Source organism: Colletotrichum truncatum, assembly GCF_014235925.2.
Source record: "Colletotrichum truncatum strain CMES1059 chromosome Unknown Contig_0018, whole genome shotgun sequence".
Classification (NCBI taxonomy): Eukaryota; Fungi; Ascomycota; class Sordariomycetes; order Glomerellales; family Glomerellaceae; genus Colletotrichum; species Colletotrichum truncatum.
This window is the reverse complement of record NW_027222415.1, coordinates 159,010-176,534: the sequence shown is the minus strand read 5'-3', so window position 1 is coordinate 176,534 and position 17,525 is coordinate 159,010. Positions and strand designations below refer to the sequence as shown.

Below are 17,525 nucleotides of genomic sequence, written 5' to 3'. Positions count from 1 at the left end.
TTAATAACTTTAATCTATCTACTTTGTTACTTCCTTTAAAGTATTAATATTATTAGTTAATTTTATAAAGTAAGTAATTATAAAAGTTAACCTAACTTAATCTTTATTAAATTGTTAGAACAATTATAATCAAACTTTAATATAAGTTATAATTCTTTAAGAGATAAAGTATATATATATATAATTCTACTTAGATATTATTTTAAAAAGAAGCTAGTTAATATTATAACTTAAAGCTTAACTCTTATAACTTATTTTAAATGAATTTTTACTATTTTAAATCTTATTTAAGAAGTTTCTAAAGTAAATTAATATCTTATATATATTTTCTTTTAATAATAGAAAAATATATAATAATATTATAAAGCTTAAAACTACTTAGTATACTTTTAAATATATCCTTAATTAGTAAGTCCTTTTGACTTTATCTACCTTCTTAAATAAACTTAAAGAAAATGATAATACTATCATTTCTAAGTATTTTATTCTATATTATAAGTATAAAGTTAAATTTATTTACTTTTTAAACTATTTTAAAATTATTAATCCTTAATAAGTTAAAAATAATAATTAAAAGCTTTTATATAGATTATTATATATATAAAGATATTTTATAAGAATTTTAAAATATTATAAGTATTATTATAAAACGTATAATTATTAGTCAATATTTATTATTAGAATAATAAGGACGTAGAAATAGCTTCTATATTAATAACTTAACTTAGTATATAGATAATATATTTATAGTCTAAGTTTAGTATTAATTATATATTTATTTTATAAAAGTTTAAAAAGGTTTTTTTAGGATATAACTAAAATAACTAGTTATAAAAGTTAGTATTCTAGTATATAATATAAGTATTATTATTTAAGAATAGTTTCCTAAGAATATTCTTATATAATAAGATATTTATAATACTAAAGCCTAAATTAACTATAAAAAGCTTAATAAGTTTATATTAACTATAGTTTTTAATAACTCTTTTAATATAAAAGAGATCTTTTATATTATAATATAGATAGATAATAAGTAAAATTAGCTAATTAGACTTATTTAAATATTTCTATAATCTTTTCAAAAATAAAACTAGTTCCTTAAGGTTTTTAATATTACTACTACTTTAATACTTCTTTTTTAAAATCATAAGGTAAATATATCTTAGATTCGTATTTAATATAGTATTTATTCTAGCAAATATTTTAAGACTAAAATAGCTTTAGTATCTATTATAACATGTTTTATAACTTACTAAGACTTGATTTATTAACTATTATTATTATTAACTATAATAACTATATAAAACTAATATTAAATAAATACTTTCTAAAAAAAACTAGTAATAGGGTTATATTTACTTTATTACTTTAATATCTTTGTAACGATAGGGGTGGCCTGCCTACTCGACTAATAGACTAAAAGATCTAATAGTTTAAGCACTCTGTGCTTGACTGGGCTATACAACTATATTTAAGGGATAGCCCGGGCAGGGCACGCCTGGCGTCGCCTCTCGTCAGCCAACCCCTTACAATCTTATTTAAAGCTAAAAAGAAATAGTTTTAAAGCTATATTAATAATAATAAGTTTAAAAAAAGATAATTTAGCTTTATAAATAGTTACTAAACTTAATAATAAAGATTATATTTATATTTATATTATAATAAATAAAGCTTTTATTTATAGTTATTAAAAGGTTTTAATAGTATATAACTTAGTTTTACTTATTAAGATAGAGGATAACTTTAAAAAAAAATGTAAGTAAACCTTGGTAAAAGGTTTAATAATTAATAGCTTATTCTAAACTATTTATATAGAATATATTTACTACTAAGGTTAAGATAAATATATTATTTTATTTACTAATATTAAAATACTAATATCTATATAACCTTTAGAATAGAAATTAGTAATAATAATAGTTAAAGCTACTTTAATTAAATATCCTTATTAGTTTAATACTTAGTTAATAAGATATAAGATATATATAAAGACTAAGAAGCTTATTTTTAATAAGCTTATATATATAAAAAGGTTTATATAAGTAATAAAATTTTAAAAAATAGATCTAAGTACCTTAAGAAGCTTTAAATAATACTCTTATTATATATTATTATTTAATTATAAAGTAGTATTACTTAATAACGTACATGATAAGCGAGTGAGACAGACAAGCGAGTGAGACAGTAAACCAGACCTTCGCGACAATAATATCGAAATCTATAACAAGAAATCTTAGATTGATTAATACTACTCGGATTCCTGTTCTTCGGATGTTTCCTCAATAAATTGACATGTTCTCGCGTTGTGGCCTGTATTCCCGCATACGCCACACCGACGATGAGTCGTCTCAGACCTCACTTTGCGACCACTACTCCGTCGCGTTTCCTCTTGTAGTTGCGTGTCTGCCTCTCTTTGCGACTGTATATCCTCTCCAGTAGATATAGTAAGACTTCCTCCTTTCTGTAGACGTGTTTTCTTAGCCCTTCGACGCCGACTTAATATTGCATTCTCCTCTCGAAGGATTTGAACCTCTGACTCTAGTAATGCTACCCGATGCCCTAGTCCTTCTGTCCCTCTGGCTAGCTTACTCACAGCACTATAAATTGATGCTGGAGAGCTGCTTCGGTGGCGTGAGATTCGACTCTTAATAAAAGTAGACTGTGATCTTGCTTCGCTTGGGTTGCTCGGCGTCCTAGAGATCCAAGGGTCTGGTGTCTGAGGGACCCCCTCCTCAGGCGTTGGCGTTCGGAACTTTACATCCAGCTTTGAGAGAACACTTTCTGCATTCAAAGGGACAAGTCCAGCTCCTCGGAAACCTCCCTGGATATTTTTCCTCGTAAAAGACTGCTTAAAAGCTTCGTGAAATGCTGCAAAGAAATCTTCCTTCGAGATATGGGTTGTGCCTCGCCGCATCTTATTCTCAATTTGCCGACCGTAGGCATTCTTTAACGGCTGAAAACAACCAACATCTAAGGGTTGAAGTAGATGAGACGAGTGAGCCGGCATGCACAGTGTAATAATGTTGTTTTCTTGACAAAAGAGCTCGAAGGCTGCGGAGTGGTGACTTTCATAACCATCAACAACGAGGAGGCGATATTTCCCAGACGTACGTGGTTTTGTATAAATGTCGAAGTGTCTGATCTAGTCAATACCTCTCTCGTTTGTTGTCCATCCATTTTCAGACGTTGCAATAGCCCAATCGCCCGGAAGAGAGGTTTCTGTATACCAGCTTGAGAGGTGATACTGGCCTGCAACGATGATGTATGGCGGGATGCTCTCCCCTTGGGAATTAATAGCCTGGATAACTGTAACCCATTCCCTATTGCCAGGCTGTGTTATCTTCGTATTTGAACGCCTTTCAGCACTTGTAACAACCATTCCAGAAGCAATAACGCCCATCATAAAGCCGGTCTCATCAAAGTTGTAGATATCAGCATCAGCAATACCATACTTCGCAATTGTATTCTTCACAAGCGAAAACCAGCCACGAATCACCTCTGGATCTTCGCATTGAGCTCTCTTATAGTCATACTTGCGAAAGAAACGCGTCCTAAGCTGTGGTTGTCGCTTGACGAAATTAGAAGCCCAGCGCTTCCCAACTGGAGGCGCGTCGCGCTCTGCGAGAAGTCGATTGGCCATTTCTTCCACACCACTCAGCCGGGGAGGAAATGATCGCGCATCTAGGTCGAGAATATACTCAACTATTGTCTTCTCTTCTAAATCTGATAAATTCCGTGAATTAGGCATGCTGTCGCGTCGTGAGACTATTCCCTTTAGTCGCCGGCTTAATGTTGCGTGACTGACTGTATAGAGTGCACCTGCGGCCCGAGCACTAAGTTTTGGGTCATTTCTCATTGCTTGAAGGGCAATTTGTAACCTTCTTTCAATACTAGCTGATTCCATGATTTATTGTAGAGGAAAAGGTGCCGGTCGCGTCAAGGTGCGACGGTCGCGGTTTACTGTCTCACTCGCTTGTCTGTCTCACTCGCTTATCATGTACGTTATATAAAGTTTTATTTATAAATAGAAATCTATTTTAATACTTCTTAGAAATTATATAAATAATTATATTATCTTAATAAAATAAAATACATTTATTATTATTATATAATTTATGTTTAAATTTATAATAAAGTATATTTTATAAAGAATATAATCTACTTATAATAATAGTTTTAAAAATTATCATTTTAGTATTTATATTAATAAATTCTATATTTTAAGATAATAAAAAACCTTATAATAAACCTAACTTAATATAACTAGTTTCATAATCTTTTCTATATAGAGATAATACTTAATTAAGTAGCTAGCTATTAAGATACTAATATAATTAGTAGTAAAGTTAATAGCCTTATTAATTAATAGAGAGTTATAAATATACTAAATAATTAAGAAATTATAAGACTATTTTAATAAGGCTTATTTGAAAGATAATTACTAACTAAGTTTTAACTTTTTTATAATAGTAAATATATAGCTAAATAATTACTTTTAATTTTAGCTAAATAACTAGCCTATATTCTAAAAAAAGATAATTATAATTAAGTATTTATAAGATAAAGAGTTAGTAGATACTACTTAAAAATAATAATAATAATCTTTAAAATATTAAAAGTAAGAAAGGTATTTTTTATTATATAAGAGGATCGATATAGAAGTAGAAATCAATTAGAATTTATTAAAGATAATTTAATTTAAATTTATAAACCCTAATTTCCTTATAGAAAAAAAGAAAAAGTCTTATTATTTAAAATTTATAAAAGTAGCTATTTATATAGTTTTATAAATCTTAAATAAGAAGAGTATTTATAAAAATAAAGTCTAGTCTAGTAGGGGAGGGTACCTTTATTATTATAAGATAAAAGTAAGCCTCTCTTATAACTATAAAAGGGTAAGGTATTAATAATACTAGCCTTAATACCTTCTTTAAATTATACTTATAATTTAGTTAAGGTTCTAACTTATTATAATCTAAGAATTTATAAATATCCCTAATAATAAGATATCTTTATTATAGATTGTTTATAGTCGGCAGGTTAGTATACTACTATACGGCGGATTAAGTAGATTTTACTATAGAGAGGAAAAGAACTATTCTATAAGCGTTAGTTAGTAAAGTATCTAGTTAACATATAGTTCGGGGGCTTGGATATATTATATAACCTAACCTATTTAACTATACTCTAAGCTATTATAGCTAACTATTCCTTATACTGTTATCTTCTATAGGGGTTATAGCTACTAGTATCGTAATATTATTATTAACTAATAATATATCCTTATAAAGTCCCTTAAATAAAATTAAGAGTTCTTTATCTATACTAATATTAATATAGAAATCTATAATCAGACTCTAAATAATAAAAGAATTATTAATAAAAGTAAGAATATTTATAACTTTTAAAAGTTAAATAGACTCTTTTATAAAATAAAATAAAGCCTAGGATTATAATATAAATATAAAGTAAGTAAACTAGCTAGATTATATATTAATATCTTTAAAAATAAATATACTAAACTTTTTAATAAGTTAACTAGAGCTTTATATATATTCTATTTATAATATAAAAACTTTAAGTCTTATAAGGAAGGCTAACTAATTAAAGGAAGATTAAGTAGAAGAAGTTTATCTTAAAAAGGTAAAATAATAATATATCTATAACCGAATAAATAAATATAAATATTAATTATTAAACTATTTATATAAATCTATATAGTAATATTAATTATAATCTAAGTTTAACTTATAAATTAAAAATACTTAAGAAAAGATAATAAGAGGCTATAAATAATATAGTAATTAGGTAGTTTTAGTAAGGTATATTATAAATACTTAATTATTCTACTTATAAAAGAGAAAAAGTAAGTTCTTAATAATAAGTAGATTAAGATATCTTATTAGTTAATTAAGGTTATAATATAAGGTTAAACTAGTTATAAACCTTATACTTTATTAATTATATAACGGTTAAATTATACTAAGATATTCTTTAGTCTATATATAGATAATATAAGTAATATATTAAACTTTTATTAACTATTTAAATATTCTTATAATATATAAGAATACTTAATAACTACTAAATTATAATACAAGTTTTAAAATAGTAGTATTTACTATTCTAGGTTAGTATTATATATAAGGGGTTAGCTAACGAGAGGCGACGCTAGGCATACCCTACCCGGGCTATCCCTTAAAAATAGTTATATAGTTTAATCCTAGTATACGGTACTAAAATTATTAGATCTCTTAGTCTATTAGCCGAATAGATAAGCTACTCTATTTATTATATTATACTTAAATCTATTATAATACATATAGTAAAGAAAATACTATTATATTATATATATATTAACTTATATAATATATAAGTATTTTAACCGTAGTATAAGTAGTTAAGTAGAAATATAATAAATCTAAAAATAGATTTAAGTATAACTACTTAAATCCTATATTATAACCTTAGTAAACTTATAAAAAAGTCTAATTTATAAAGTATTAATATATTATTAGTTTTGGTTTAATAAATAGATTAAAGAAATTTATAATATATCTTATTAATAACTAAGTTTATATTATTCTTATAGCCTTCTTAGAATAATAAATAGTTTATTCTTATATATATTAAAAAAAAGTTCCTATATATAATAAGGCATTACTATAAGGTATTATAAAGCACTAGGAGCGCTATAGTTACGCTATATAAGGAAGGTTAGTATATATATATTACTTAGTAGGGTATAATATCTAGATAAAAGACAGGCTCTAGCCTTAAGCTCTTAACCTAGGAGATTAAGAATTAGCTCTAAGGAAAATACAAGACTTTTATTACTATTATAACTATTCCTAGCTAAAAGCCTTAAAATACTATATAAGTAGTTTTTAATTATTTAGTATATAAACTTAATTTAAATAAAATAAAATACCCTAATGAAAAGTAATATAATAGTAAAGCTTAGTTTAAGTTAAAATCTAAATTAATAAAGAATTAGAATATATCTTTAAAAAATAAGTAGACTTTAAACTAAACTATAATGCTTCATTAGTATTTCTCTTATAAGGTATAAAAGTCGTTAATATATTATAATATATAAAACTTATTTCTTAAATACTAGTCTCCTTAAGACTAAAGTAATATATAAGTAGTAATAGTATTATATTAAAAAAGTATATTTACTAATTTAAGGTTTTAAATCTTAATAAATAAGTATATTAAGAATATTAAAAAGCTAAAACGAAAATCTTTATATAACTTTTTATTTTAACTTAGAGACTAAGATATTTAGTTTATAGTTTAATATAAAAAAGTCTAAAAAAGGTATTCTTAAGTAATAAGAGAGAATTATAAGTTTTAGAAATAATAAAAATATTTTCAAAGTCTCTACTTATATATAGAATCATTATATTCTAAGTAATAAATTATTATAGGAAAATAAACTATTCCTATATTACTATACAAAACTTTTAATATTAAGGCTTTAGGACTATATATTCTATATATATTAATAATCTATAAATTTCTTTATCCTATATATTTACTAGGTTTAATAATATAAGATTTAGTTTCTAAAGTATAATAAATATATCTTTTAAAGGTATTATAATTATTATACCTCTACGTTATAGTTTGATATATTAATAATAATTATGAAGCTATATTAGATTATTTTTAAACTACTAGTCTATTTATAGTTTACTTATTAAAAGAAAAAGGCTACTATTAGTAGTAATAATATTAAGTCATAAATAAAAGTATTTATAATAAAGATATCTAATGAGTAAAAAAAGTAGTAGGTGAATATTATAATTAAAGCTTATATATAATAATCTAAAATTAGAATATATAACTTAAAAGACTTAAAATAAGGTAACTTTACTTAAATTAAATCTTTAGAATTTGTTATAATAACTATAGATTGCTAAGTAAAAAGTAAGAAAAGAATCTATAATATATTAGTAATAATAATTAATACTCAATTCTTTTTTATTATAAGGATTAAAAAGTAATGTATTATATTAATAGAGTATAGTATTTATACTAAGGTAAGATATATATAGTTTACGTTAGTTTATATTCTTACTTACTTCTAAAGACTTCTTTTACTTTTCTATATTTAATTCTTAAACCTTTAATTAATTCTAGAGTAGTAGTATATAAACATACTCTAAGTATATAGTTAATATATACTATATACTCGGTTTTAATACTATAGTTTACTTCTAGTAATATAAATATGAAAGTAATCTTATAGTTATACTACTTTAATTTCTCTTTTTCTTTTTAAGACTTATTAAAGTAAAGATTAATCCTTTCTTAATTTAAAGCTTAAAGCTATTAAAATATATTATTATAAGCTAATATTAACGGTATACTCTTTAAATATCAATTTGTTAAGTTTAAACTCGATAGTCTTATAACTTATCTTTAAAAGATAAAATATATTATATATTAATTCCTAACTTTAAATTAGGTTTTAGTCTCTACCTAGGCTTATAAAAATAACTAAAAGATATTAAAGTATTCTTATTATTCTTAGTCTAAAAACTATAACTAGTAGAGGTAATAATAGAATTATTTACGTAAAGATTATTATTAAAGAAGTAATTTAGTTTTATCCTAGATAGTATATTAAATATATTTATCCTTCTACTCTACTTTAAAGTTATTTATACCTTTATAAAGAAGTATAGCAAAATAAGACTTTATTTTAATTTATTTAGAATATATAAGAAGAAGAAAGGATTTATCTTATTAATATAAGATTGTCTTTATAACTTAAAATAGACTAAAATATATCTATACTTAAGTAATTATAATAATACTATAAGAATAAATAATGAAATTAAAATATATCTCTATATAAATTGATATAAGTCTTTTAGTTATAGATAATATAATTTATCTAGCTTATATATTTTATTAAAACTAGGATATAAATACTACTTCTATTGTTTAGTAAAGTACTATTAACTTAGAAAGCTATAAACTAGATAGGATAATAAACTTTATAACCTAGATATAGATAGAGTAAGTTTATAGTAAGGATTAGTTTAATTAGTACTTAATACTAAGTAGTATAAAGATATCTTTTACTTTTTAGGCTTTTATAAGAATATATCTAGTGTTTATAAGATGTATTACTTACTTAATAGTAATTTTAGATCTTTCTATAAACTACTTAATAAAGGTATTTATTACTTTAATCTTTAAATAAGTAAAAACAAGATAAGACTTTTAAGTAAGTAAGATATATAATATCTATTTATTATTAATCTATTTAAGTCTTTATAAATATTGTTCTTTAGTACTTATATATATACTATCTCTTACATAGATTAATATAACTTACTCTTCTTATTAATAAAGCTATTTCTAAATTACTCTCTTTATACTACTTACTTATTATAATAAAAGCTATTTTACTTATAGTATATTAAAGAAGTTAAGACTAGAGGAAATATAATATATTTAGATAGCTATTAGTTCTAAACCTAAATCTTACTAAAGTAAAATTAGAAGTAGTCTCTTAAATAAATAATAATATTATTATATTTCTTATATTTAGTTATCCTATAAGATAATTCTAATACTAGTACTTAATATTAATAATAGTTTAAGGCTATAAAAGTTAATATACTTCTATGTTTATTAAGTAGAGTAGGTATACTTTATTTATTAATAAATAATAGTAGCTTATTATGATAGTCTTATAATTATAATGATTCAGAGTTATAAAGCGAAAGTATATAGTTAATTAAGATAATACTATTATTTTTCTACTTAAAATCCTCGTATTATAATATAATATAAATAGACTAATTATAGGTTATTTCTTTAATTAATTAAAGTACTCTTTAAGGTAAATTTTAAACTAATACTAAAGATAGTATTTAAAAACTTTTTACGCCTTAGTATTAGATAATATAAGCTATTTAAGTTTTTCTTTTTAGAAGTATTAGGCTTTTAAATATAGTATTAATATAGTAATAAGCCTATAATAGCTTTTTAGGCTTAAAGGATTATATATAAATACTTAACTTAATAACTAGTAACTATATCTTATTATAAAGCATATTACTATAGATTAAATTATTAAGTATTAGTTATAAAAAGGTAAGTCTATAGTATAATAACTACTAAACCTAAGTACCTAATTTTGATATATTATTACCTTCCCTTACTATTAATAATAATAGAAATAACTATAGTTAGTATTTTAAATACTTCTACTTTATTTATCCTTAGGCTTGAAAATAATAGTATATATTTTCTATAAAACCTATAAGTCTTAAGTAGAAACTTTAAAAATACTTATTAAGACCTTAATATAACTATTTAATAAACTTAGAACTATAATTTATTTATTAAAAACTAATATCTAAGTAAATAATTTCTAATAAATATTTTATAAATTATTTACTTCTAATATATCTTTCTATAAGTAAGTTTAAAATATTTTACTTTAGTTATATTATAACTAGTCTATCTTTACTATTTAGTATTATCTAGTTATATATTTATAAGACTGATTTAAATTAAACTTTAAAGTATAATATTAATAATAGAATCTATATTAAAGTAACAAAGCTATTATTTAACCTATGATTATTATTTAAAGACTTTAATATAAAGGTATAGTATATAAGCTGTTTAATTATTAAAGAACTTATAATATAATTTTAAAATAGTAATTTTCCTAGTTTTATAAGATAATACTTAGTCTAAGTAAGGGAATAAGTTTTATACCTTTTCTTTCAATAATTACTTTAATTAGAAGCTTCTACTAATATATTTATAGTATAGTATATACCTTAATCTTTCTTATAAAGTAAGGTAATACTAATTTGGATTTAATATAGTATATTTCTAAATTACTTAGTATTTTTAATAACTAAGAAGAGCTAGTAATACCTTCTATAATAAGTTTTAAGTTCTTAATAAAATATATAAATATTATAAAATTTAATAAATATTAATATTCTTAAAGTTTTCGTATAATAATTTAAAGCTTTATAAGATAATATTTTCTTAAATAACTTTTTAACTTCTTTTAAATAAGTTTAAAGTCTTACTATTAGTATATATTCTCTATTTCCTACCTCCTAAAAGTTAAATATATTATTAACTTAGGGTTTAATATTACTAAACTTAATATATTTAGGCTTTGTTTTATAAATTAAACTTATAAGTATATTAGCTAAAGGTTTAACGTATTAAATATTATCTATCGTATTAAACTTAGTACCTTAGAGATAATTCTATAACTTAAGGTATTATAATAGTACTATTGTATTATTTTATAGTTTAACTACCTTTATAAAAACTATATATTTATTATATACTAGTTAGTAGTATTATATAGCTTTCTAATAGAAGATAAATAAGGCATATATCTCTTTATAAGAGAAGTAGAACTAGTGATTTAGCTTAATATCTTAAAGATACTATATAGTAATATAATTAAACCTATATATAATTCCTTAGCCTGCCTTATAAAGCCCCTAGCTACTTATTATATCTTTTAATATTTATAAACATAATATATATTATAGTAAAAAGTTATATAGTAATACTACTTTAATAATTTATAAAGCTATTTATATAAATAATTTAATCCTTAGTTTGAAATATTCTATTATAAATATAATATAGTAATATATTAATAAATTCTTATAATTAACTAAGTTTAAAAGAAATAGTTTTATCTTAAGACTAAACTAAGTTTATTAAGCTTAATAAAATAAACTTTAGTATAATAATATATATTAAAAGTATAATAACTCGTAGTTTTAAAACTCTCTTCTTAATAAAACTTAATATCTTAAATCTTTTAAAGTTTTATTTTACCTTACTAACTATATCTTCTAGAGTTCTTCTTTAAATAAAGAAGTCTAGTATAGTAAATAATAATATCTCTTATATAAGTCTTTTTTTTAAGTTATTTCCTAATTTATATTCTAAAAACCTCTATATTACTTATCTTAAATATACTATATATATACTATTAAATTTAAGTTAAATACTATATAATTAAATTAAGTATATTAAGTATAACTATTTAAAACGCTATACTACTACTATAGTTAAAGTATAAAGAGATATAACTTACTTATTATTAAAGCTTTATTATTTCTTACTTATATATAAAAAAATTAAGTATTAGTATTATATTATTTTATAACTATTTATCTTAGTTATTACTTATAAATTAATTTATAATTCTTTTAGTATGCTTTTTAAAGAATACCTTAATTTATTATAAAACTATTAAATATTATTTTTATAATATAAAGTATTATAAGTAGATAAAAGCCTAATTAGGGAAGGCTAAGAATTATAGGTTAGTCTAGTTATATTACTATACTTCAGCTTGAAGGTCTTTAAGCTAAACTACTATCCCTAATCCTCTTAAAGGGAGGTATACAGCCTACTTATCTTCTATTAGCTAAGTAGTTAGTACTACTAACTAACTTCTTATATCTTCTATTTATACCTATATTAATAAAAACTATAGATATTATATAAGGAAAAAGTTAGCTATATTTACTTCTATAGGATTAGGTATAATACTATAATTTTACTTATAAATAGCTTTTATTCTTTCTTTAACTAAGCTAAAAAGTACTTATATAAAGCTTTATAATACATAGACTAGAAAATATAATATTGAAAAATAAAAAAAAGTATTTAAAAAAGAGTAAAATAATAAAACTAGAATAAAGATATATAATAAAAGTAAACAAAGGTTAACTTATATAAGAAAAAAGAACTAAGCTAAGTTTATTTAATTTCTTTATTAATTTAGTAATACTATATTCTCTCTTTTAAAAAAGTTAAAGGTTTTTCTAACTTATTATTTTATATTCTATAATTAAAAACAATAGTTAAAAGATAGTTTATTTTCTAAGTAATATTATTACTATATAGAAGTAACTAACTTATATTTATTAATAATAATAAATTATAAGAAATTAAGTCTAAGATAGTTAGTTCTAAACTCTTTTTAAAGTTTAATACTTACTATACTTAATAGGTTGACTATAATAATAAAATTATTCTAGTATATATTATACTAGAATATAATTATTAAAAATAAGAATAATTATAATTTTAATTTCTATATAAAGTAAAAACCTTTTCTTCTATTTTAACTATTTTTATAATATGTTATATTAAGGAAATATATTTACTTTATATAAATAGTTATTAAGTATTTTACTTTACTTTATCTTTATTTCTTGATGACTTAGTTCTTATAAAAAAGATAAAAAACTACTATTATAATAACTATTATTACAAAGTCTTTATATTTTTTTTTAATCTTTTTAATAGACTTTTATAAATATTGTTTTATATACTTTACTAATAATTTAATAAAAAGTTAACGAATTAATTTTAATATATTCTTTTACTAGTAAATCTTCTAGCTTTATAGTTTTATTTACTTTATTTCTAAATATTATTTATGTTTCTTATATTAGAAATAATAAAAGTAAATACTATAATATATTTTTAAAATATATCTTTAAATATTGAAAGTTTAATAGATTATAGATTTTAATGCTAAATAGAAATAGTTATTATTCTTTAGTATTATTCTTCTCTAATTCATATACTAAAATAAGCTTTATATAACTCTATTAAATTAGTAAGTAAGTAAATATATTTATATAATATAAAACATAGTAAAACTCCTAGTTATACTTTTAAAGATTCTTATTAGGTTATATATTATATAGTGACTATTTTGTTCTAATTCTAAGTTCTTTATAAATAAGAATAAAAGTTATTCTATTCTATTTTTATAGCTTAATTAAATAATAAAAATATTATATAAAAGACTTTTAAAAGTTCTAATTTAATAGAATTTATATCTAAGAAGTAAAAGTCTTATATATAGAATTTAATAATTAAGTTACTTTAGTAAAATAAATACTTTCTAACTCTCTTTATACTTATAAAAATATTTAATATTTAAATTCAATTTAATTACTTATATTTTCTAAAGATATCTACGAATTATAAGTTAGAAAACTATATTAATAATATAATAACTTTTATTAAGTTATTTAATACTTTCTTACTTACTATTAGTTAAGAATATTATTACTAGTAATAAGAGTTTCTTTAATAGAATTATTAATTACTTAGACCTATTTAAAGATAGTTTAAGAGTATTAAGTAAGTCTTATTATTTTATAAGACTTTATCTTGAAGATACTAAGTTAAGATACTATACTTATAGTTCTTTTACTAGAATACCTTTATTAATATAGTTTTAATAATTAGAATACTTTTATTAATAATTATTTTTCTTTATAGTTAAATTACTAATTTACTTTAAATATAAGTAATACTAATATAATAAAAAGCAATATAGTAAACTTACTTAAGAAATTAGTAATAATCAAAATAATTACTACCTAAATATAGGTTATATTATTTTTAAAAACTTTAAATATACTCTCGTTTTATAAATATTTTAAAAGAAAAAGTAGATATTATAACTAGTTAAAATAGAAATTATATTAACTTTATTAGCTTTAAGCCTTAATATATTATGACTTATTTAAGAAGACTAGAAAATATTCTTTATCTTATTTAGAAACATTACTTTAATTAACTATAAATTATTAAGTATTTAGTATTATTATAATTATTACTCTATAAGTACTTATTATAATATCTTATATATAATCTATTTTCTACTACTACTTATAGTCTTTACCTAATTTAGTTTTAGAATATTCTCTAATCTAAATCTTGGTATTAAGAAATATTACTTTTTATATTTTCTTTTATACTAAAATAAAATTATAAAAAATAGATATCTATATTAAGTAGAAGGTTTAGTTAAAACTTATAAACTAATTAAATAATAAGACTCTAAAGAAAGTTTATAAAATAGAAATATCTTTATTTTTTTAATTTTATAGTAAGTCTTTATTTAGTTAGTTATAATTAGATTTTTTTTTTCTTTAATCCTTTGGTTAAAATAGCTTATAATATACTTTCTAAAGTTTAGATAATAATATAATATATATTCATTCTTTAAAAATATTTTAAAACGTATATATCTTATAAATACTACTATACCCTTTTAATACTCTCAGAAGTATATACTTTATATTCTAGTTATAATCTATGGATTAAAACACTATAGAGTAATTATAATCTAAATACTTTATATTCTATTTTCTTTTAGTTATTTAAACTATCTATATAGTTAATTAGTAAAATAACTTATAATAAGATAATAATAGCTTATAATATAAATATAACTTTATATTTATTAAAAATAGTATTAAAACTATTTTATACTTTATATATTAAGATAATAATCCTATATTTAGCTTTCTATTTAAGTATAATCTCTTAGTATATACGTTTAAGACCTTTACTATTACTAACAATATCTTTATACTTTAGTAGTAGTTATAAATCTTTATTTACTATATTAATATAAAGATACTTTTATAAATTACTTATAAATTTAAGGTAATTAAACTAAAAGAAATAAAGTATTAAATAAGGTTTACTATTTTATATAAGTTTTACTAGATAGAAAGTAAGTATTTTAATAATAATAAGCTAACATAAGTAGAAATAATATAAATATAAGTCTTATAGTAGTAGATTTATAATTCTTGAAAACCTTAATCTTATCTTATTATAATATAGATTTTAAGAAAAGATACTATTCTATAATTCTAGGATAAAGAAATAAATTATATACTTTTTAAAATAAATAATATTTTATTATTAGTAATACTAGTATTATAGTAGTATATTTTAATATTTACTTTATTTATAAAGAGATAAGTAAAACTTTTCGTATAATTAATAATAAAGTCATTCTATAATTTTAATAGTTTTTTTTATAGCTTATTAATATTATAACCTCTTATTATTAGTAGTTACTAGTTAATACATAGGAACTAAATTATAATATAATATAGTAAAAGGTTTTATTTAAGATAAAGTGTATATTTTACTAAGTACTTATAAGCCGTAGAATAATTCTTATTAAACTATTATATAGAGTTAATAGTATATAAAGTATATTATAAATATATAATATATTAAAGTTTACTTATAAGTTATAATAACTTACTAGTTAAGTTATATTATACTATAACTAGTATAAATTAGCTTAGAAAGACTAGCTTTAGGAGTTAAGTAAGTTTTTATATCTAAATAAATATACTAAGTAATATATAAGGTATAACAGCTTTAGATAATAAATTATAGTATATATTTTAATGTTTTAACTTAATTACTATTTTTATATAAAGTTCTAGTATTATTTCTTTAAAACTACTTTTTATAAGTAAGATATTTAATTTTTACATTATTAGTTATTTATAAGAGTAATTAATAGTTAAACGGCTTATTAAATTAAATAAGTAGAAGTACTCTATTTTAAAATAATAATATACTATTATTATACTAGGGTTTAAATAGTACTTTAGTTTTTTTTCTTAATAAGTAGGGGGCCTTTAGTAATATCTACTAAGACTTTATAAGTACTAAAATATTTTATAATACTAAATCTAAGTTTATACTGCTATTATATAAAGAATTATATTAGTAACTAATAATGAAAGTAAAATAAAGATACTAAATAGACTTTATACTTAGTTTAAATTATTATTAATATTTATTTCTTTAGTATAATATATAATACTTAATAACATTATAAATATTAAAAAGTATAATATTTCTATCTTTCTTTAAATCTATTATATAATAGAAAAAAAGAGTAGAATATTATTAATAATAAAAATAAAATATTATTTTTATCTACCTTAACAAGGTTAAGTATTATATTAATATTTAGTTTCTATACTTTCTTATCTTAACTTATTTAATTAAGTATTAGTATAGTAAGTATAAAAAACTATAATTTAGAATATACTATTTTTACTTCTAGATATTATAAAATTAGATATAAAATAAGTTTATATATATATAGAAGATTACTATAGAATTTAGTATATAAAAAAACAAAGTAAACTTAGAATGTATTTATAAAGATAAAATATTTAAGAGATCCTATAGATAAAGTAGTATTTAATACTACTTTTATAAATACAAAAGATCTAAGACTTACCTAGATATAAATATTTAACGTTTATATATTAAGTACCTTAAATTCTAAAGATATTATTATACTAGTTAGAATAGTTATATCTTTTAATATTTTTAATAAAGGTATATTAATTACTTAATATTATTAGAATAAAAATAAGTCTTTCTAAAGTATTTTATCTTCTAAGGCGTATATAAAAAGTTAATATTATAAATATATAACTAAACCTATATTAGATATCTTACTAAGTTAAAAACATATTAAAAGTATTAGTAAATATTTATAATATAATAGAAAGATTCTATTAAAAAGAAAATAAAAGGGAGTATTAGCCTTATAGAAGGACTTAATACTATTCTTTACTAATTATTTAGCTATACTAGTTTGGTTTAATTAGTTAGTTAATAGGCTTTACTATTAAGTTATA

At 20.2% G+C, this 17,525-nt stretch overlaps 1 protein-coding gene across 1 annotated transcript; it reads right to left on the bottom strand.

Annotated features, from left to right (window-relative positions):
• Window positions 1-2,248: 2,248 nt before the first annotated feature.
• CTRU02_215699 (transposase) lies at window positions 2,249-3,748 on the bottom strand (the record flags this gene model as incomplete). Its single annotated transcript, XM_070206536.1, has 2 exons — window positions 2,249-3,137; window positions 3,186-3,748. The coding sequence occupies 2 exons, from the start codon at window positions 3,746-3,748 to the stop codon at window positions 2,249-2,251; spliced, it is 1,452 nt and encodes a 483-aa protein (XP_070059778.1).
• Window positions 3,749-17,525: the final 13,777 nt, after the last annotated feature.